The following is a 22,723-nucleotide window of genomic DNA, read 5'->3' as shown; positions in this document are numbered from 1 at the left end:
TGGAAGAACAAGCCAGGACAAGCACACCCACTTTAGAAGTTATATTAAGTGAACTTCTCAGTCCAATAGCTATCCACCATCCCCAGCCCTCTGGCTAAAAGTCTGAGGTAGCCAGAAGGATCCCTCGTACAATATGGGGAGTGGGTTAACTTTTCATGTCCTTGCTTCCAAAGACTGTCAGTATGCAAATTTTAACAACAATTCTCAATTAAAAGATTTGGCCAATGTAGTTTCTTTCTCTTACTTAAGAAAATGTATTAGACTTTAGTATATCACATTTTTCTGATGTAACCAAACACTTTGTATTCTAAGTTGAACAAAACAAGTATCTGCATTGCAATGCAACATTTTCGCTTGATGTCAAATCAGACCATCTCATGAAAATATTAAACACAACAATTCTTTGGCAAAACACCACAAAACAGAACATAGAATACACAACATAATTGTGACTGCCAGTAAATCATAGTATGTTGAATGCTGTGTAGCTGGCATTAATGTTCTTTGATTATCTGAAAGACAAAACAGAGGTCCACTTCGGGGCAGTTAAATACTTAAAATATACAAATACTCTTGTTGATTCTAGGCAAAACAGAGGAATTACCCCATATTTTCTCGTATGTGCTTCGTAGACAGCCCTGGTTCAGCGGCCTCTACCTTATCAGTTAGTTAATTTGTATTAACACAGATGCTCTCCGGCTTGCTTTTTATTTCTTTTAACTCCTGCTTTTAAACACTGAAAGAAAACATCACCACTTATAGTGCCTGTAGGGCCTAATACAATGTCATTACATAGCACTGTATACATTCTTCAACTGATTTAACAAAATTGTTCATAGCCAAATGAGTGCAATCTAATAATTTCTTTGCCTGAATTCATTCACAAACATGTCAAAGACACCAAAAAACTGTTCTCTTCAGCTTTTTCACAAAGTTCAAGTGCTGTTCCCCCCAGCAAACACAGAGTCAATTTTTCATTTTCCCTTAAAAATCAATTGCTTTCTCCTTCCAACAGCCACTGTACCAATGCAAATCACCATTCCAAATATCCTTCTGAGTATTTGAAATCCTCATGCTCATATTCACTTACTCCTTCTTTCCACTACACCCTCAAAAGTTTCCAAATCTCTCTGTCTGTTGCCCGCCTGCCTGGGCCCGATCCTTTTTTCCTCACTGAATCGTCCCGTCCATGGACACTAGCTTGTTCCACAACCAGTTCTTAGCTAGGAGGGTGGGCTACTCAACTAGCCCCCACCCTTCTGGTCTTGTCCCCAAAACATTTCTACTCACAAGACTACCTGAGTCCTTCCTAGTAAGGCTTGCCACCTGTGCAAAAATACATGGCCATTCACTTAACACATAATCCAAACCCCTTTGGGGGCATACCCAGAGACCCACCCATTTGTCTGCTGACACTTAAACAGAAAAGAAAATTACACAAAAAACAAAGAAAATTACAGTCTAAGCCAAATTTTTCTACTTCTATTATATTGTCCGCTACGGGGGGCGGGACTGTAAAATTTCAGGACAACCCCAGAGCTTCATCGCACACATGGCTTCCACCCTGAGGAATTATGAACGAGAAGTTCAGTTCCGCTCACACACCTAACGCCCAAATGAACAGAGCAGAAAAACATCAGTAACCGGTTAAACAAAACAGAGCCACAGCTAAATAGTGTTTCCTTAACCTATGAGAGCTCACCTATAATCATGCTATTCTTAACACAAAACACCAACAGTACCAAACAAAGCAAACAAACTAACAAGGGTAAAACAGATAGATGGTGTAAATTCTGTAGTGCCCCCCATTCTTAATTGCTCACCAAACTGTGACAAATTCCTGTTACTAATTTATCCCTCATGTCAGGTGATCAAACTGACAGAGCATATAATCAAATTTTAAAGCTTCATTAAAATAATAAAACAACAATGGAGAGTGTTGGGAATGCTCCCACATCACTCGGGAAAAATATGAATGCCCTAAGCCTTAAGCCACTTTAATACTTACACATATCCAGACTGGCATGTCTGTGTATAATGTTCAGAGAAGGGAAATAGGTGGACGGGAGATTATCCTGTATACAGCTTGTCCAGCATTTCCAACATGCTTCCACTCTTGGGATGGCTGTTCTTTTACACCCTGGAATCTCCTGCGGCGTCTCTTCCAGAGATTCTAGTTCAGGTCAGCTGCCTGTCCGGCTTCAGGGTTGCAAAAACTGTTGGATCTCACTGAACCGTTAAGTTTTTGAAATGCAATCTCAGTTTTGTAACTTATACTGCTTCTTTTTTTATTTTCCACAACCAGCTGGGGCTGAAGCAGTTTTACTTAGCACTTAGCATAGTCTGCACTAATTCATGACCTTGAAGACAAAACAACTTCTCCCTTATCTCAGGGCTAAGCCGAATTTCAAATTAACCCGTTCCTAGACAAATTGCTCACACTGTAACAGAGGTTTTTCATTGTGATTAAAGCTCCACTGAGATATATGATCTTATCTAGATTAAAGGTACCTTCTAATGGGCATTGTTTAAATGAATTTTCACGCGTGTACAGATTCCAATCATTTAAATACCTGCAGGTTTTAGGACCATAACGTACGTACATGTAATATGCTGGGGCACCCTTAGGGGGTAAGGTGGAATATTTAGACAGTCCCTTACCCATTTTCCACTCACACAGGAGAGACTCACAAGGAAAGGGGAGGGAAGATGGGTTCACACACTCCTAGACCCAGGCAGCTTCCTTGCCGGACTATGCCAGGCTGAGTCAGCCCACCGTGGGTCGGATCTCCTAAAGATCCACTAGTTACTGGGCTAGCCCGGTAACAGCCACTCACACTGGTGTACACACACACACACCAAGGCCTCTTTTTCTTCCTTTTTCTTTCTTTTTTTTAACCCTTTTTCAACCTTTTTATCTTTTTTTTTTTTTTTTTTTAAAACCATGATGCATCTTTACCTGGTCCGGACCAATACCATGAGGCGGTATGACAACCCCTCTTGAGGCGGTAAAAACCCCTCAGCACCGGTGCATTCTAATGCATTTACCTATGCATTACCTTATGCATTTCCTTGGCCAACTCAGCAGTTCCCAGTACTGCAATAAACTAACCTTATTGGGGCCTCTCCCCAATACCACTTTGCATCTGATCCTGCTGCACAGTCAATAAGTTCAGATGGCGTGAGCCCAACAGAGAGACAGACGTCCTCACGGAAAAATCCTCCTCCGATACCCCAATAGAGATTTCAAAAGGTCTCATACCTCTCATGTGGCGCCATGGGGTTCGAAGGGGAATGATCCGTAGTAGTTGTCTGTGGGTCCGTGGGCGTTGCCATCCCGGACGAGCCCCCAAATTGTCGAAGAAAAACTCAGTTCTCACTTTTTGTTTGGATGCAGCAAAATCAAATACTTTATTATTTCTCCAGTAATTACCATGGAGGGAGAGAGTGCCATAGGACACAGGGTCCTGGACAGGTCTCTCAACTGGTAAACAATCACAGCAAGCCTTTATACCTTTTACAGACAATTTCTAGCAATAATACAGACAGTAAAAAACAACAAATACATTTTGTTTATACATAAGTTTTCCTGCTATCTCACTAGAAAAACAAGACTGCAAGACTGCACATTGCAAGGTCGTAATAACTTTCACACAATTCACTCTGTCTTACATTATCTTGCTTCCTCACGTCACCAGGGTCACAGTTAACCTAACTCATGCTAACTAACACTCATTAAGATCTCTTCAAAACCTTGTTAATTATTTACTGGCTTCCACAACCAGAATCATTCTCACTTGAGTCAGACGAGGAAGAGGAAGAGGATGAAACTTCTGGTCCTGAACCATCAATGTCACAGGACCCACATTTTCTCCCATTCTCCTCCTCTGAACCACACCTCATAACACAAGGTGAACTGAATGACCTTGTCAGGGATTTGGAACTACCCAAGAGTAAGGCAGAGCTGTTGGGCTCCAGACTACAGCAGTGGAATCTCCTGGCAGGTGATGTTAGGGTTTCCATGTTCCGTGACCGTCAAAAGGATCTTGTCCCATTCTTCTTCATGGAAGGTGATCTTGTAGCCTGCAACAACATTGATGGTGTGATGGCAGCCCTCAACATCGTTCACGATCCAGATGAGTGAAGACTGTTGATTGATTCATCGAAGACGAGTCTTAAGCTGTTTTACTGCATAATGGCAATGTTTTGCCATCAATTCCAGTTGGTCATGCAGTCCATATGAAGGAAACCTATGACAACATGAAACAACTTTTGAGGTGCATGAACTATGACCAACATCAGTGGCAGCTTTGTGGCAATTTGAAGGTTGTTGCTCTCTTGCTTGGTCTGCAGACTGGATACACAAAGTACTGCTGTTTTCTCTGCGAATGGGATAGTCGTGCAAGAGATTCCCACTACATCAAGAAAGATTGGCCACTCTGACAGTCATTGGAGCCTGGGAGGAAAAGTGTTCAGCATCCACCACTCGTTGAATCAAGGAAGATTTTGTTACCACCCTTACACATCAAGCTGGGTCTGATGAAGAACTTTGTCAAGGCCATTGACAAAACACAAGCAGCTTTCATGTACCTCCATGGAAAATTTCCAAGGTTAAGTGAAGCTAAGATAAAGGAAGGTGTCTTTGTTGGTCCTCAGATTCGTGAACTTCTTTGAGATGATGCATTTGACCATGCACTGCATGGCAAGGAAAAGACGGCATGGAAAGCCTTCCAGTTAGTGGCAATACATTTTCTCGGAAACAACAAGGCAGACAACTACAGGTTGTTGGTGGAAAACCTCCTCGAGGCATACAAAAGCCTTGGTTGCAACATGTCACTAAAGATACATTTTTTGCACTCTCATCTAGATTTTTTTCCACCGAGCTGCAGAGCAGTGAGCGACGAGCGATTTCACCAGGACATTGCAACAATGGAGAAACGCTATCAGGGCAAATGGAGCCCATCAATGCTTGCAGACTATTGCTGGACAGTGACAAGAGATGCTCCATTTAATGAATACAAGAGACAAGCCAAGAAGCGTCAAGTAGACACTGAATAGGACTAAACTACGTACATATAGTTTTTTGGCTTTTGTTTCATACTACATTTTAGTTAAAAATCAGCAAAAGGGTTATCTAAAGTGTTACATAAACAGGACAGGTGAAATATTATCATGCAAAGCAACCATAAACACATGAAAAGACCTAGGTTTACAATTTACGATTAAAACTCTACTATCTACACAATATACATAGACATAAAATGTAAAAACTTAAATATCTTAGAAACAGTAGCCAGTTGTTTTAATTGTCATATTTGAATTCAGCACATCAAAATACATAATAAATAGCACATTTTATCTCTGAAGCAGACGACTTCTCAAAAATTGTAGACCAGTGTAATTTGTGCTCAGGTAAGGGAGAAAATCCATGGAAATATTTATTTTTAGAGGGGGTTCGCGTGATTTGATCATTTTCATGAAAAGGGTTCACAGGTTGTTAATGTTTGGGAACCACTGCCTGTAGCAGGGCTGTTATCCCGCTCTGGTGGAAAAAGCTACACTGACTGGGGAAGCAGCCACAGCTGGGGCCAGGCCCCATCAGGCCACAGCTTGCCCTATACAAGGACTGTGAGCCAGGAGCTAAGTCAGTCTCACTCTAGTACTGGAGTGAGCAGAGCAGAGGCGACAGGAGCTGGGGAGCGCCAGCCTGAGGCCTTGTTAAAGGCTGAAGAGAGGTACTGGGGCCACAGAGGTGCAGCCTGGGAATAGGCAGAGGCAGCTGGACCTACCCCCTTGCCAATAATTGGCCATTACAGACTGCGTCTGCCCCAGTGACGGGGGGCTCGGTGATGACTGGCAGTAGCCACTGAGGCAAGGTGGGTCAAAGGGTTGGGGGTTCCCCTGGGAGGGGAGATCAGAGTGTGGGGATACTGCTGGGGGCAGAACCCCAAGGTAAAGGGCACCGGGGTTTGGGCTGGAGACTCGAGACCTGACCTGATGGAGGTGGGACAGAGACCCAGTTACCCTGAAACTGCACCAGTCTCCCCGAGAGAAGGGTCACAAATGGCAGCATTAGGGTAATTGATGACTAGGACTGGATAAAATCCTGGAGAGAGACTGACTAAGAAACAAGGAACCAGGCTTCAGCATGGAGGGGACTAGAACCAGGCTTTGTCACAGCTGCTCTCCAATTCCCTTGTTCACGAATCCCCTCCCACTGCTCCCTCCTCTCCCTTCCCAGGGGTATCAGGTTTACTGCAGATCCATTTTCTTGGTGTGCTGCAGCTTGATGTGACAACAGTGAAATCTTCGTCCAGCTGCGCGCAGTCTGCGCCTCCGTGTATTTCAAACCTGTAACCCAGAAGCAATTGGAGCTAGAGTCAGTGTGTGCCAGGCACAGACCAGGGAGACACCCCAGGTCAGGGAGGGGAGCTGCACTCACAGCCCCTCAGGATCCTCCTTCCTGCACCAGCACAAGGCCCCACTTGGGCAAGAGGGGACGTTAAAGAAGCCAGTGGGGCATTTCCAGAGCCTCTGATCAATGCAGAGGGGCGGGAGGGGAAGACTCACCGATGGTCAAATTCGGTCCCATCGGCCCATTTCCAGACCTGGCCCATGTCCTTCCGGAGGCCGATCCAGTGGTCCAGTCTGCCTTCGTATGGCAGCAGGGAACCCTTAGAAACACAATAAAAGCATCAGCTGTGTTAGACCCTGACTCCATGCTGCTCCCCCACCTTGGGCTGCAGGGGATTTCTAGAGGCCTCTTCCATGGTTACTGGGTGAAGGGATCAGATAAGTATTAACCCTTCACCCTCCCCCCTCCTCCTTTTTGGGGCTGTGGCACCTACTGGGTGTAGCAGGAATTGAGCTGCAAGGTCACTGTCCGCCCAGCAGCCTCTTCTCAGAGCACAGCAGGGCCAGGAGGGAGAGGGAGCTGCAGGGGGAGGGCAGACAGACCCCTGCCACCAGGGCAGGGAAGCTGAGGGGAAGAGGCCTAAAGCAGACCTCACCTCCAGCTGGATTCCCCCCGCCCCACCCAGGAGGCAACCCTGGGGCTGGGCTGAGCTGGGGGGGCAGGTTCTCACCTGCTCCAGCCCCAGGCAGCCCATTGGCCAGAAGCTGACTGAGCTGGCCCAGCTCTGCACAGGACGAGTCTCCCACCTGGGCTCTGGCAGACGCAGGGTCGGGGAAGTTGAAGACCCAGGTCTAGCCAGGATTCAGCTGCCAGAACCGCACTGACTCTGGCTGCCCAGCCTGGGAGGCACCCGGGCTCCTCTCTGCCCTACAGGGGCTGAGCCCAGCCTGACTCCAGCCCTGTCAGTGGTGCCAGCGATCGCTGGGCTTGGCACAAAGCATCTAACCGGCTTCTCACCAGCTCCTGCGGACTCTCAATCCCGGCCAGGGAGGCAGCGTGTGAAGAGCAGAAGTTCTGGCTGTAGGTCCAGTTCTCTTCAGCCTTAGAAAAATAGTAACATTTCCCTTGGATCCGGATCCAGCCATCCGGGCACCAGGGGGCAGCAGGGGGGCATGGAGGAGGCTGCTTAGATGTTACCACTAGAAAACACAAAACACAAGGGGAGAGATCGTCCCATCTCATCTCTGTGGAGAACGAGCAGGGACAGAAACAAGAACTGCCCGATGGGATCAGACTGATGGGAGAGACGGGCCAGTCTGAGAGTGGCCAGCAGCAGCTGCACCAGAGGCCACGGCCCAGCAACCCGACAAGCAGCGTGGCTGGAGTTTGTTATGACACACACACTGCGGCAGCGCCAGAGGCCAACCAGGCCAAGCCCCCATCGGGCTGGGGATGTACAGAGTGTGCAGCCAAGGGAATGGGGAAGGTGAGAGCAAGGGAGGAGTGTGTCTGGCAGGGGCGGTGGAACTGGTGTGGTAAGGGGGGGACCATGCACCCCCCCCATGTTTTAACATGGGGGGCCCAGGCCTGCCCACTTGTTAACCTGGGCATAGAGCCTCGGGCAGGCACGGTGCTGGCGGCGGCAGGGGCTGCACTTCACGGCCGGGGACCTGAGAGGGGGATCAGCTCCCCTGCCATGATGAGCAGCCCCTGCTAGCAGCACCAGCCTCTTCCTGGCAGGGGGCTGAGCTGGGCCTTAGCCCCCCTCCTCCCACCATGGGGCCCCACCCCCTGCTCCTCTTCCCTTCTGAGGCCCCGACACCTGGCCAGGCCAGAAGCCAGAGCCGGGGTGTGGTAAGAGCCACTCAGGGAACCTGGGCTGCTGTGGGGAGCCCCAGACACTCCACCGGCCCTGGGGGGAAAGGAGTGGGGGAGGGGCCACAGTTCCTGCACGGATACTCTCCCTCCCCCCGCCCCCCAGCAGGTCCCACGCTCCTGCTGCCCAGCACATGGATTCTCGTACAGGGCTAAGGGCAGTGTCATGTGCTCACACCTTCCACAGCCACATCTACAGAGCTGGGCAGCTCAGTCCAGGAGGCAGCGCAGGGTGAACACCGAGCGGGTCATTTCTGTGACTGATCTCATGGGAGCAGGTACAATAGGCAGCGGCAGAATGTTAGAAGTTCAGAGCCTCCAAACCACCAGCAGGCGGCAGCAGAGAAGCTGCCAGACCTGCTGGGCCCCAGACAAGGACACCTTGAAGACGAGGGGCCCTCAGATCCAACAGCCTCTCTGAGCGGGTTTCCCTCCTCACCCATCTTACGTATCAAAGCCTCAGATCCCCTGAACGCAGCCTGCAACGTGTGACTACACTGAGGGGAATGTGGGGGCAGTGAGAGCATCTTCTAATAACCCCAGTAAGCAGCACCCAGACCCCTCGCCCAGCTGCTAAACCCTCCAGCGCCCCACTGATAACCCCACAGCCCCACACCTTGCTGAACATTAGAGTGAATGGAAATAGCCTGTAATCGCACATCCCGTACGCACCAACTGGCCGAATTTAACATCCTGGGGAGCCTTCCCTTTGGAGATCCCTGACCCCAGGGGTTAAATTCTCAGCAACACCACTGCAGTGATGGGGGCTCCCCCCTACAGCTGAATAAAGCTCACACCAGCGATGCTGTAGCCCCTGCCAGCCCTGCTGTGGGGACAACCAGGGGAAGGGCGGCAGGAAGATGAGGCCAGGCCAGGCCAGTAACCTCAAAGCCCTGAGCTGCAGACAAGTTACCCTGCTCAGTGAAGATCGGACACTGGAACCGTGTCAGTCCATCCACCCAAACGGGTGTGAAGAGAGTCCCTGAGTGTAAAAGGGAGCAACAGAGGGGCTGGAATCGGGAAAAGAGCGACTGTCTTGTGTTCGCTGCCCTGGACGACTGGGGCTCAGGAGATCTGGATTCACTTCCAAGTTGTGGCAGACTCCCTGCCTGACCCAGAGCAAGTCCCTGAGGCCGGATCCACAAAGGGACGGAGGCGTTTGAGGTTCATAAGAACATAAGAAAGGCCGTAACGGGTCAGACCAAAGGTCCATCTAGCCCAGTATCTGTCTACCGACAGTGGCCAATGCCAGGTGCCCTAGAGGGAGTGAACCTAACAGGCAATGATCAAGTGATCTCTCTCCTGCCATCCATCTCCATCCTCTGACAAACAGAGGCTAGGGACACCATTCTTACCCATCCTGGCTAATAGCCATTTATGGACTTAGCCAACATGAATTTAACCAGTCCCCTTTTAAACATTGTTATAGTCCTAGCCTTCACACCCTCCTCAGGTAAGGAGTTCCACAAGTTGACTGTGCGCTGCGTGAAGAAGAACTTCCTTTTATTTGTTTTAAACCTGCTGCCTATTAATTTCATTTGGTGACCCCTAGTTCTTGTATTATGGGAATAAGTAAATAACTTTTCCTTATCCACTTTCTCAACATCACTCATGATTTTATATACCTCTATCATATCCCCCCTTAGTCTTCTCTTTTCCAAGCTGAAGAGTCCTAGCCTCTTTAATCTTTCCTCGTATGGGACCCTCTAAACCCCTAATCATTTTAGTTGCCCTTTTCTGAACCTTTTCTAGTGCTAGAATATCTTTTTGAGGTGAGAGACCACATCTGTACACAGTATTCGAGATGTGGGCGTACCATGGATTTATATAAGGGCAATAATATATTCTCAGTCTTATTCTCTATCCCCTTTTTAATGATTCCTAACATCCTGTTTGCTTTTTTGACCGCCTCTGCACACTGCGTGGACATCTTCAGAGAACTATCCACGATGACGCCAAGATCTTTTTCCTGATTCGTTGTAGCTAAATTAGCCCCATCATGTTGTATGTATAGTTGGGGTTATTTTTTCCAATGTGCATTACTTTACATTTATCCATATTAAATTTCATTTGCCATTTTGTTGCCCAATCACTTAATTTTGTGAGATCTTTTTGAAGTTCTTCACAATCTGCTTTGGTCTTAACTATCTTGAGCAGTTTAGTATCATCTGCAAACTTGGCCACCTCACTGTTTACCCCTTTCTCCAGATCATTTATGAATAAGTTGAATAGGATTGGTCCTAGGACTGACCCTTGGGGAACACCACTAGTTACCCCTCTCCATTCTGAGAATTTACCATTAATTCCTACCCTTTGTTCCCTGTCCTTTAACCAGTTCTCAATCCATGAAAGGACCTTCCCTTTTATCCCATGACAGCTTAATTTACGTTCAATATCGCAACACCAAACTTTTACTAGCCTAGGAAAACCCTGGAACAACAACAGGACCCACAGGGCCTGAGCTGGGTGCCCGGGTGCCCCACGCAGCGAATGGGCGGGGGGAGCGGTGCCTAAGAACGGGATCCACAACAGCCAGCTCGCTAGACAGGGGCTGCCCAAGCCAGCCAATACGAGACAGTGACAAGGCCTGTGCCCTCCGCCCCGCCCCTCTCAGAGCTCAGCCCCTCAGCCCTGGCTGCAGGGAGGGGCCCAGCCCTGCTAACAACCTGCAGCGGGGACCCCCTGCCCTGGGGTCAGGTACCTACGTCACTTGGGAGAGCGAGTGCAGCAGGTGCCTAAATCCAGTGAAACTGGCTGGGTGCGGGGGGAGGGGGAGGAAGAGAAGACGACCTCCCTGATCACCTTTAACCCACTGGCAGGGCTCTCACCCCGACGTGAGACCCTGCTTTAGTCCCCTCTCCCTGGTGAGCAGGGATTGGAGTAGGGCCCCCCCCTCACAGGGGGGTGCCCTACTCACTAGATCAGAGGGATTCTAACTCTCTGGCCCAATTAATATTTAATTATTCAATCAAAGCAGAACAACTTCAGCAGGAAATATTGACACCCCCCCCCCCATCAGACTGTCCCACAGCTCAGTGGCTGGGCACTCCCTGGAGAGGTGGGAGACCCCTGGTCAGATCCTGTCTCCCCTCAGACAGAGGGGACTGCAACTGGGGTCTCACATCCCAGGGAAGGGCCCTACCACTGGGGCAGGGTTAAGGGTGGTGGGTTTTCTTGTCCCCCACCTGTTTCACCCTAAGCACGCAAAAAAATGGGCTATACCTGGAACCAGCTAGAGCGAATGGCCCAGGATAGAAGACTCTGGAGATCTGTGGTTGGCGGCCCATACCCCGGTTGGGGTGACGGGCATGAATGAATGATGATGATGACACCTGCCAGATCCCGCCCCACGGGTTCGACAGGCCTCTGGGTGCCAAGAGCCAAGCAGCAGCACACGCCCAGAGGCAGAACATGAAGTGGGAGGGAACTTCTACAGCAAGTGTCGTCCGGATTCCCCAGGTGAGCTCAGGCACCCCCAGGGTTCAGTGGCAGCTGGACAGGGGGTTGGCAGATCACAGGGTGCCTGAAACTGGGACTTCGGCCCTTTAGTGCCCTTTGTGGAACGAGGCCACGGTGCCTTGGCTCCCCTGCCACAAAACAAGGACAAGGACACATCCCTGCCTCACAGGGGTGTGCAGAGAAATCCGTTAGTGTCTCTGATGTTCTCAGGACTGACAGCGATGAGGGGTGGGGGGCCATGAAAGAGCCTAGAGAGGCTCCTGTGTGACCTGACTGCTAAAGCAGAGAGGCCAGGGGAGAGATGACATGGAGCTGTGAGCCGCAAAGGAAGAAAGCTCCACACCAGAGACAGAATCATCAGGGGTTGGGAACTTACCTATCAAAGCTGCTACTAGAGCGATGATGACGACCATTGTAACCACGATTATGGCTCTGAGGGCAGCTGGACGATCCCATACTGCAGGTTTCCTGGAGCTGGAATTAGCTGGATGATCTGGAAGATAAAAACCTGTTAATGCTCCTGGGGTGACTCAGACCAGAATTATTTGCCATCAGGCTCTGATCGGACACACACCAGATATTTATTTTGACGTCTTAAATGGTTCTGTGTCAGCTCTGGACACAAACATTAACTCCAGCTCCCATCCAGACTGTGAAGGAGAACAGCACTCCCCAATCACCACTGTGTGATTAATTAGCCCAATTAATCCCCAGAAAGGACCCTGCAGAATTCAGAGGGATTCAGAGGAGGGTGGAGGATGATCAAGGGCCTGGAAAATCCATGACAAGAGTTTGAAAAGCCTGGGATTGTTCGCCATGGAGAGGAGGTGACTGAGAGGGGTCAGGATAAACTGTCTGTGCAATAACAGATGGGACAGAAGGCAGCTCGGAGCTTTTGTTGATAAAGGTGTGGGTCCAGGGCCGGTGCAACCAGGGGCGGCTCTAGGAATTTGGCCGCCCCAAGCATGGCGGCATGCCGCAGGGGGCGGGTTGCCGGTCGCCGGTCCCGCGGCTCCGGGGGACCTCTTGCAGATGTGCCTGCGGAAGGTCCGCTTGCCGCCCTCCCGGTAAAATGCCGCCCCAAGCGCTCGCTTGGCGCGCTGGGGTCTGGAGCCGGCCCTGGGTGCAACCACTAGGCAAACTAGGCGGTCGCCTAGGGCACCAAGATTTGGGGGTGTCCGGGATTTTTCCTCCCCTTCCTTCCCCTCACACAGAGTGCGGCACAGCTGATTGGGTGCCTGGGCCTGATTTAGCTGGTCCCATTGGCCTCCAGCAGGCAGAGTCCCTTCCCCGCTCCCCCACCCCCAGCATCTTGTCGCCAGCACTTCGCTCCATGTGGAGCCAGCGTCTGACTGGCCTGGGCCTGGTAAGGGGAGTTCCGGGGGAGGGGCTGTCAGGGGGTGGGTTGGATGAATTGGGGAGTTCTGGGGGGGCCCTCAGGGAGCTGGGGTGGGGAGAGGAACCGGAGCAGTCAGGAAGCAGGGAAAGATTGGATGGGTCAGGAGGTTCTAGGGGTCCTGTCAGGGGGCGGAGAGCGGCTGGCTGGGGCGTGGGAGTCCTGGGGGGGGTCTGTCTAGGGGTGAGGGTGTGGATAAGGGTCAGGGCAGCCAGGGGACAGGTAGGGGGTGGCAGGGCCGCCCGGGGGGAGGCAAGTGGGGCAATTGGCCCCGGGCCCTGCAGGGGCCCCCACAAGAGTTTTTCGGGGCCCCTGGAGCGGGGTCCTTCACTCGCTCCGGGGGCCCCAGAAAATTCTTGCGTGGGGGGAAAACTCTCGCTTCTTCGCTCCCGGTCTTCGCTGGCCGGGGGGGTCCTTCCTCTCCGGGACAGAAGGACCCCCCCGTCGCCAAATTACCGCCGAAGCGGGACCTGCCGCCGGAGTGCAGCCAGGTCTTCGGCGGTAATTCGGCGGCGGGGGGTGGGGGGGTCCTTCCGTTCTGGGACCCGCAGCCAAAGTGCCCCGAAGACCCGCGGTGGGGGCTGCACTTGGCGGCGGGTCCCGCTTCGGCAGTAATTTGGCGGTGGGGGGTCCCCGCCGTAGGTCTTTGGGGCACTTTGGCGGCAGGTCCCGGAATGGAAGGACCCCCTGCCCCCGACTTACCACTGAAGCGGGGGCCCCCCGCCGCCGAAGACCCTGGGCCCCCGGAATCCTCTGGGTGGCCCTGGGGGGTGGGGTCCTAGGGGGCAGTTAGGGTGGGGGGTCTCAGGAGGGGGCAGTCAGGGACAAGGAGCAGAGGGGAGGGGTTGGGGTTCTGAGGGAGGCAGGAAGGAGGAGGGAGAGGATGGGGGCTGGACTCAGGTGGGGCTCTACCCCCCCACCCCCACACACGGTCTTCTTTTTTGACTGCTGAAATATGGTAACCCTAAAAAAGGCGGTGCCCTGGCTTGGCAGTGAGGAGCCGCCTTCCGGAGGCACCGGAGAGCCAGAGGCGTTGGCTAGCCGCACCGCCACTTCTGCAGGCCTGCTGCCCCCCGGCACCGCGCCGGCTCCAACATGGCTGGGGCTCGCTGCTGACGCTCTGGTGCCTCCGGAAGGCGGCTCCTCCCTGCCGAGCTGCTGCAGCAGCCCCCCACGCCTGGCAAACCCAGTGAATGGACTCGGGGCGGGGGCTGTCGGGGTGGGCTGGGCTGGGCTCACGGGGGGGCTGTGCACCCTCCAGGGGAGTTCAGGGGTGGGGAGGGGGGAACCTGGTCTGGGGAGCAGCCCCTGGGCATGGCTGGCCCCTGGGGTTATTGGGATTTGCCTCTCAATGAACCGCGGGGGAGGAGGCGGGGGCACAAGGTGGAAGTTTTGCCTAGGGCACAAAATATCCTTGCACCTGCCCTGTGTGGGCCATCCCTGCACGCTCCCTTGTGGCCTGGTGTGGCACTGTGGGTGCACCCCTCCTTAATGTCCCTTGATTGGCAGCAGTACGTTTGCTCTTACAGCCCAAGGCCAGGAGCCGCCAACACTAATTAACAAAACAGCTCGTCCCCTTTTAATAAGGCTTCAGGACAGGAGCAATTTCAACAAACAGTTCATATGGTCCTCACCTCAGGACCCTGGGTCAGGGATCCCAAAGTTAACATCCATCAAACCAAGTCTCAGACTGATTAGGTTGGTCTCCTAGAGCCTGCGAGAAACCACCACCTGCTGCAGCCTGCCTGGCTTCTACTCCCCTCTCTCCTTCAGCTCCCTCTTCCCCTTCAGATAGCCCAGGCCTGTGGTGGGGCAGGTCGGCCTTGATTACACCTGTGCCAGATGTAGCCTCCTGCCTGTCCCTTAAAGGGGTAGTTATCGCCTTCCCATTGTTCTCCCTGTCTCAGAACACAAGAACAAGGGGATATTCAATGAGATTAAAAAGGTGAAAAAGGAACTATTTTTTCCAGCCTATGTATGATTAGACTGTGGAACTCACTGCCACAGGAAATTGATAAAAAGAATTTAGGAAAGTTAAAAAAGGGATTGAGCATTTATATGGTTAACATGAATATCCAGAGTTGTCATAATTAACCACCAAAGGTTGGTGGGAACTTTGGAGGAGCCTCCTCCATCCCAGGGAGAGTAAATCAGGGAACCCCTGCTGGAGTTCAATTTTAGCAAACCCTCTTCCCTAGCGCCCAGAGACACATCTGAGGGCATGATACATTCACTGGCAAAACACAAATGAATGTGCTGTGGCCACAGGCAGCTACACCTGTCCCTGGCCATGCTCGGAGGCAGGGCTCTGCATGGGTTATGAGTGCAAACACCTCAGCTCACACACTGGAAGGACAAACAAACAGAAGGAAAGAGCAGTGACAGGAGCGACCCAGGGAGACGTGAGCCAAACATTTTCAAGGGGGTAGAACACGTACAGTCCTAAAAACCATACGTGCAACTGCCACACAAGAGAGCATGTGCTGCACGAGCCGAGTCCATTGGAGCAATACAGCCCCTGCTGCAGGAGGCGGGGGTAAGGGTGGGGAGGAGGAAAGAGCTACACCCGCCCCTGAAAGGCATCTCCTCCGTCCAGCCTGTTCCTAGGCAAGGAAGCTCCAGTTACCTCGTTCTCCTGAACCCTTCAAGTCTATGGAGCTGTTAAGAGGCTGTCCAGGAGGATCTGCTTCTGCTCCCTTCCGCATCTCTCCTTTCAGGGAGGCAGCGGTGGGTGCTGGACTCTCATCAACTCGGAGCCAGCTGCAAGAAATGGCTCTACGCAGCCATGGCAGAGTCAGTTCCAGTCAGTGCAGTGTCCCTGGCTTTGGCTTCTCTCCCAGGTGATCTAGAATGTGAAATGTCAGAGGCAGGACAGCATAAGGGTCAGTGGGTTTGTTTGTGGTGTCCCATCCCCCATTCATCAGAACAGAAGCCCAGAGTAACAAAAGCCCAGAATAGTGCAGTAACCAACCCCCTCCTGTGTCATCAGGCCCCTCACTGAAGTTTTCCGCATTTCCTCTCACTCCTCAATTGGGAGTTGGGCAGAAGAGGGGCACACGGACGCTGGGTGTGGGGTGCAGGCAGGGATGTGCACACGCCGGGTGTCTGGAGTGATGGGCACAAAATGCAGAACTGTGCGTGGTCCCTCCCCCTGCACTGGCAACTTTGGGAAGTTGGGGGTGGGGTGAGTTTGAGATGCAGCTTTGGGAGGGGCACAGACACAGCACCCTGGAAGGGCTCTAAGGGACACAGTCCCCCCCACACCGCGCTGGTGGCTGGGCCGGGCCCGTGTTCCTCCGCAACCTGCTCCGCTCCCGCACCAAGGGCCGCTCTTGCACTGAAGTTCCGCCGCCCCGCGCAGAGCCGGATTCCGCTTTTCTCTGCCTCTGCCCCTCCCACCGCCGCCATGATGTGGGGGAGCAACAGCCACTGCCCCCCTTCAGCCTCCAGCTGGGCCCTGCTCCCCCCAACCCCGGGGAAACCAGCTCCTGCGGCCCCAGCCCTGCTCTCTCCGGCGGCTGCGCCGCGTCACCCCAACGCAGGTTCCGGGAATAGGCAGCAGCCAGAGCCCAAGGCTCAGCGGGGGACAGGGGGGTGCCTGGGGGTAGCTGCGTCCCTGGAGCTGACTCAGCGCATCCCTGACCCGGCTCGGAGACACGCGCTGCCCGGTCCTCACCTGAGACCCGAGCGAGCAGATCCAGAGCCCAGCGCGAGACAACAACCGCCTGCGCGCGCAGCGCCCAAGGAAGTGACACACCACAAAGCGAGTCCAGACCCTGCCGCCCCCTTTCTGATTGGCTCCAAGTCAGAGCCGAGCCAATTGGCGCTAGTAGCGGGGACCCCACCCCAAGAAGGATGGTCCCACCATCGCTCCCTATGAGGCAGAACCTGACCCAGGGGACAAGCCAGGGCCCGCATTGCGGGGTGCAGAACCCGCCTTCCCCGCCCGCCGCCTGCTGCTGTCTGTGCGCGCTGGGGAAAGGAGGCAGGTTGGAAAACAATCCCAGCGACACAGAGCTAATGATGGGGGGTAAATTGGCTGTTACCGCTCAAGAAAGGTCTTGGAGTCACTGACTCAGTTCCAGCCAGTGCAGTGTCCCTGGCTTTGGCTCCTCTCCCAGCTGCCCTAGAATCTGCAGTGACACAGTCAGGACAGCATAAGGGTCAGTGGGTTTGTTTGTGGTGTCCCATCCCCCATTCATCAGAACAAAAGCCCAGAGCTAAGAATACTGCAGTAACCAACCCGCTCCTCTGTCACCAGGCCCCTCATTGAAGATGCCCCATTTCCTCTCACTCCTCAATTCGGAGCTGGGCAGGAGAGGGAAAACACTGGATGTGGGCTGCAGGCAGGGATGTGCACACGCCTTATGTCTGGTGTGCCCTGGTACATGATGCAGAGCTGTGTGTAGTGCCTCCCCGTGCACTGGCAACTCTGGGAAGCTGGAGGGGAGCGAGTTTGAGATGCAGCTTTGGGAGGGGCACAGACACAGCACCTTGGAAGGGCTCTAAGGGACACAGTCTTCCAAACCCCCTTGCTTGGATAAAAAAAATCAGTGGTTTAAATTTTGATTTTTTATTTAAATAAATATGGTTTTAAAAGAAACCAATTTAAAATTAAACTTGAAATAACAGTATGTTATGGCCTAAACTACTTATAATCCATTAAAATAATTTAAATTAAAAGGAATAATATTCCAGCAGAACATATTTGCTGATGAAGTCTTGAAGAAAGTCAGGCCACTGAAGTGGTGCCAGTCACTGGCTAAGCACCGGTGACAGTTTGCTAAAGCAGCTTTGGACAGCAGTAGCCTCTTGTGATGGTACAGAGAGACCATTCTCTTCATTTCAGTTTATTCAAAGATAAGTAACCGATTGGGAGCTGAAGAAGCAGCAAAGCTTGTTTTGCTCTTCCCATCTATGGATGAAAACTAGGTGTGAGAAGGGGAGCTTTAGAGCCGTGGTTCTCAACCTGCAGGCCAATCAGCACACAGCTGCAGCTCATGTGACACCTCAGGGCCATACAGGTAGTATTGGATGCGGCCCACAATGGTACATAGGCCGAGAACCACTGCTCGAAAGTCTTAACGAACATGGAGCGGGAGCCACACAGGACTCAGGCATTGCCCCACAGCTCCTAGCTTGTAGGTGGATAGAAAATCCAGGAAACATCTTGTGATCCACAAAGCTGATTTAGGCCCACAGGCTCCTATCAAATGAATGGGGAGCCAACACGTTAGCTGGGGAGCCACTTAAGCCAACCAATGGGAGATGCTGACCAGTGGGGTGTGTTCTAACCTCTGCCCCTCTCTCAGCGATAGGCACCTAGATCCACACCACAGGGAAGCTATTGACTACAAAAGCCTGAGAAAGAGGAGATGCCACATTATAACGTCTAGTCCAGTGGTTAGGTCACCACCTGGGACGTCCAGATGAGTCACACGAGGCAACAATGCATATCCTCAAAGGCTAGAACAGACACCTAGAGAACTTTTAGTCTCATAAACTTAGGTGCCAAGTGAGTTTAGGGGCCTATCAGGTTTGTCAAAAGTTTTGTGGATTGAAGCAGAGTCAAAACTGGGATTTAGGCATCTAAGTACTTTTGCTGATCCCACCCATGATGACTAAAAGCAATCAGTTCAATTCACTAACTACAGGTATTTATTACCTTTTTATTTATTTATATCATCATAGCAGCTAGGATCCCTGCTCATGGGCAGGATACATGACTTTAAGTAATCCGTTTTAAATGCAAAACATGTTTTGAGAACCGTTTTTCCCCCTAACGTATCCAGCATATTTAAAGGTATTTTTATTAAAAAAATTTAAATGCTGAATTTAAGTTTAATTTAATTCTGAGTTCCATCCAAATAAAGCTTGACCAAAACAAAAAAACATTCCCAAAAATTAAAAGTTGAAAATCTGAATACTTGTACATGTAGCTATATTTAAGCAATTAATGTGTCTAGATATAGTGTATCCTCCTGGTTAAGAAAAAATACCAAATTTACTGTAAAAGCTTTATTTAGATGTAGATCTACAGGTTTTAATGGTTATCAGTTTATGAGAATCAGCCTCCCTTTAGGAAAAGTAACTAAAAAGTAAAAATGGCAAATTAGATGAAAACTGTCTGTTTAAGTGGAGGTACCTGCTTGCTGCTTTAAATCATGATTAACAGTGGAAATTTAAAATCCGGTTAATTTAAGTCAATCTGCCTTCATCCCTCCCACCCAAATACTGACAGCTCTGAGAGGTGGAGATTTGCATGGGGCTGGGGGGTTTCACTCCCCCCTGCACTGACAACTCTGGAAGTGGGGTGGGGGGGCTCTGCATAGGGCAGGGGTGATCTGTTATTTTTTGTCAAGGTCCAGTGAAGATCCAGACACCAGATAAAATAATACCAAAAAACCCAATAACAACAACTGTAATGATAATAAGTAAATAAAAAGATTTCACAGTCCATTCAAAAGTGTCTGGTGGTCCGGATTGGTCCGTGGTTCGCCTATTGACTACCCCAGTGTAGGGCTTGGAGAGACATCAGCCCACCCCCACGCACTGGTAGCCCTGGGGGCAAGGGGCGGGGCGGGGGGTGGTGGGCGCGGGGCTCTGCATGGGTTGGGGGAGGGGCAGACTCCCCCTCCCCGCACTGAGAGCTCTGGGACCGGATGGGGGGGTGGGGCGGCGCACGGCACGGGTGTTTGGGCTCCCGGTTACACACACCCAGGGCTACAGCCTCGCGCTCACCTGCTCCTCCCCTTAGTCCTGGGCTGAGCTCCCCACGGCCGCCGCAGGGGTCGCTGGGCCGGGCCCGTGTTCCTCTGCGGGGAGCTCGGGGCAGTTCCCCTCCCACCCCAAGAGCCGCCATCGCTCCGGAGGTCCCGGTGCCCCGCGCAGAGCCCGTGTCCGCTTTGCTCCTCCTCTGAGCTGCCGCCATGATGGATGGGGGGGGGGGAATAGCCGCAACCCGCCTCCAGCCTCCGGCAGGGCCCTGCTCCCGCCCCCCCCCCCCCCCCGAGGGAAACCGGCAGCTGCGACAGATGCTGCAGCCCCAGCCCCGCTATCTCCGGCCGGCTGCGCTGCCAACCCGCCAGCCGCCGAAGCCAAAGTTTGGGGGAGGGGGTGCCTGGGAGTAGCCGCGTCCCTGGAGCTGACTCAGCCCATTCCAGACCCGGCTCGGACACACGCGCGGCCCGGCCCAACCCTCACCTGAGACCCGAGCCGGCGGCCCAAGGCCTGGCAGACCTGGAGCCTGCGCAGAACAACCACCGCCTGCGCGCGCAGCCCCCAGGAAGTGACCTACCCCAAAGCGAGGCCGGACCCTCCCGTCCCCTTTCTGATTCTGCTCTGACTTGGAGCCAGCCAATCGGCGCTCGTAGTTGGGTCCCCGTGCCTAGGAAGGACGGTCCCGCCGTCACTCCCTACCAGGGAGAACCTGACCCGGGGGACAAGCCAGGGCCCGCACTGCGGGGTGCAGAACCCGCCTTCCCCGCCCCCAGCCCGCTGTCTGTGCGCGCTGGGGAAGAGGAGGCAGGTTGGAGAACAATCCCAGCTGCACAGAGCCAATGCTGGGGTGTAAATGGGCTGTTACCGCTCAGGAAAGATCTTGGCATCACTGAGCGGATGTTTTCAAAGAACTACAATGTGCAGCGGCCGCCACACCAGCTCACAGCCTGTTAGGAACGGGAGAGAGATTTTCTGTCTTATCATAATGCCACTATATAAATCCAGGGCACACCCACACCTTCCGTACTGCATGCAATTCTGGCAGCTCCATCTCAAAAGTGATATTTTAGAACTGGAAATGGTACAGAGAAGGGCGACAAAAATGATGGGGATGTGGAACAGCTTCCATATGAGGAGAGATTAAAAAAGACTAGGATTGTTCAGCTTGGGGAAAAAAAAGAGACAACTCAGGCGGGATATGATAGGGGTCTATAAAATCCTGAATGTTAGAGAAAACATATTATTTACCCCTTTGCATAATACTAGAACCAGGAGGTCACACAATTACAGGCAGCAGGTTAAAAACAAATCTAAGTAACTACTTCACACAATGCATAGTCAACCTGTGGAACTCATTGCCAGGGGATATTGTGAAGGCCAACACTATAACTGGGTTCAAAAAAGAATAGGATGCATCCTCCATGAATGTATCTATCAATGGCCATCAGCCAAGATGGTCAGGGCACAGCCCCATGCTGGGGGTCCCTAAGCCTCTGACTGCTGGATGCTGGGACTGGACAGGTCATTCAATAATTGCCCTGTTCTGTTCATTCCCTCTGAAGCATCTAGCAACAGCCACAGTCTGAAGACAGGATCCAGGGCTGTGTGGACCGTTGGTCTGACCCAGTTTGGCCATTCTTACGCTCATCAGCAAACTCAGCACAAGGAGCACGGAGTCTCTCTGTACCAGGCTGCTACATTTCAACTAAAGCCAAAAAAACTAAAGGTGTCAATTCACTAGCAGAGACTGAGGAAGGTCCAGGCGCAGTAGTGCCCAGCCACAGATTCCCCAACAAACAGAGGGGAAGCCCTGTAACAATGACAACACTCAACACTGACACCCCCCAATAACAGAACAAAAAACTCTGAAACAAGCCAGCCAACCAATTCAAAAAAAGCCAAAACGTACCCCACGCAGAGTTTTACCTCAAAAGGGAAGAGTGCAGGAGACTCCATGAAGACCACTAAGGGTCTAACTATTGATTTTACATGGAAAGTGCATAGACACCACAGTGAAGAGTGTCAATACAGAACAGTAAACTGAGACAGGCAGTTCTCCTTCTGGGGAGGGAAACAGAGACAAAGGAAAACACTGATTTCCATGGAGGATGCTCAGATACTGCGGAGAATGGGCAGCTCAGACAGGTGCTACTCAGACCACTTAGCTAGCACACAGATCCCACAGGGATGGTGGTTACAATAACCTGAACAACCACATATGAAATCACACTTTGATGCCACCACCTTGCAAAGCACCATAAAACTCTGCATCAAAGTAATCCACACAGCCACAAGTTATCAGTGAATGGGTTCTGGAAGAGGCCCTTACCTGGCCTGGCATCCGGTGAGCCTGTTCCTCAGTTGAACTCGGGCCATGCCTCAGTTTCCCCTCAGCAGTTGGGTAATACATTCCGTGTAGCTCTCCACAGTCACCATGGCAACAAGTGTCCTCCCTCTTCTGGGAGGAGTGAGAATCCAAACAAAATAACACAAGCCCTTCGCCCTTCCTGGGCCACAGTCCTCGTCCCAGCATCTCCCCTTGGTTGCAGGGTTCACAAAAGTCCATAATTCCCACTCCAGGGTCTGTGCACCACTTTCTTCCCATGATGCAGGGGAATGAAGAGGGCAAGGAGATGGTGCACTCTTCCCCTCCTGCCACATGCAGAGTCCTTTACTGCAGTGGTCTTGATGGGGGGGGGGGCTCCCCAACAGCAGGTTTTGTGGTTAACACTCCTTTGAGATGAAAAAACAAAACAAAACAAAAAAACAACAACAGTCTGAGGTAATCACATGACTCCAAGAGCCAGGGCCCTAGTCAGAGTCGATAATGTGGCCCTGATCAATCCCACTCACAAACAGACTCGCTCCTGCTCTCTCATTACTTGGACAGATGCAGGGTTATCACCATGACAGGTTTA

General features: G+C 52.0%; 1 protein-coding gene across 2 annotated transcripts; it reads right to left on the bottom strand.

Moving 5' to 3' along the window:
• Window positions 1-5,443: 5,443 nt before the first annotated feature.
• On the bottom strand, window positions 5,444-22,271 carry LOC120394254 (C-type lectin domain family 2 member D-like). 2 transcript variants are annotated; one of them, XM_039518490.1, is made up of 6 exons: window positions 22,135-22,271; window positions 15,712-15,930; window positions 12,066-12,182; window positions 7,373-7,554; window positions 6,571-6,674; window positions 5,444-6,351 (listed from the first exon to the last, which is right to left on the bottom strand). In XM_039518490.1, the coding sequence occupies exons 2-6, from the start codon at window positions 15,788-15,790 to the stop codon at window positions 6,201-6,203; spliced, it is 633 nt and encodes a 210-aa protein (XP_039374424.1). In that variant the 5' UTR covers window positions 15,791-15,930; window positions 22,135-22,271; the 3' UTR covers window positions 5,444-6,200. The 2 variants fall into 2 exon arrangements, with proteins under 2 accessions (XP_039374424.1, XP_039374425.1); XM_039518491.1 differs by lacking the exon at window positions 22,135-22,271 and adding an exon at window positions 17,132-17,148.
• Between the last annotated feature and the right edge of the window lie 452 nt (window positions 22,272-22,723).

Source organism: Mauremys reevesii, unplaced genomic scaffold (genome assembly GCF_016161935.1).
Source record: "Mauremys reevesii isolate NIE-2019 unplaced genomic scaffold, ASM1616193v1 Contig44, whole genome shotgun sequence".
Classification (NCBI taxonomy): domain Eukaryota; kingdom Metazoa; phylum Chordata; order Testudines; family Geoemydidae; genus Mauremys; species Mauremys reevesii.
This window is presented reverse-complemented; position numbering and strand designations above follow the sequence as displayed.

Coding starts and splice junctions, on each gene's coding strand:
- LOC120394254 (XM_039518490.1), bottom strand. CDS start 15,790: ATGCGGAAGGGAGCAGAAGCAGATCCTCCTGGACAGCCTCTTAACAGC. Junction 12,183..15,711: donor GAAGGGTTCAGGAGAACGAG/GTAACTGGAGCT, acceptor TTTATCTTCCAG/ATCATCCAGCTAATTCCAGC. Junction 6,675..7,372: donor TTGAGAGTCCGCAGGAGCTG/GTGAGAAGCCGG, acceptor TGTGTTTCTAAG/GGTTCCCTGCTGCCATACGA.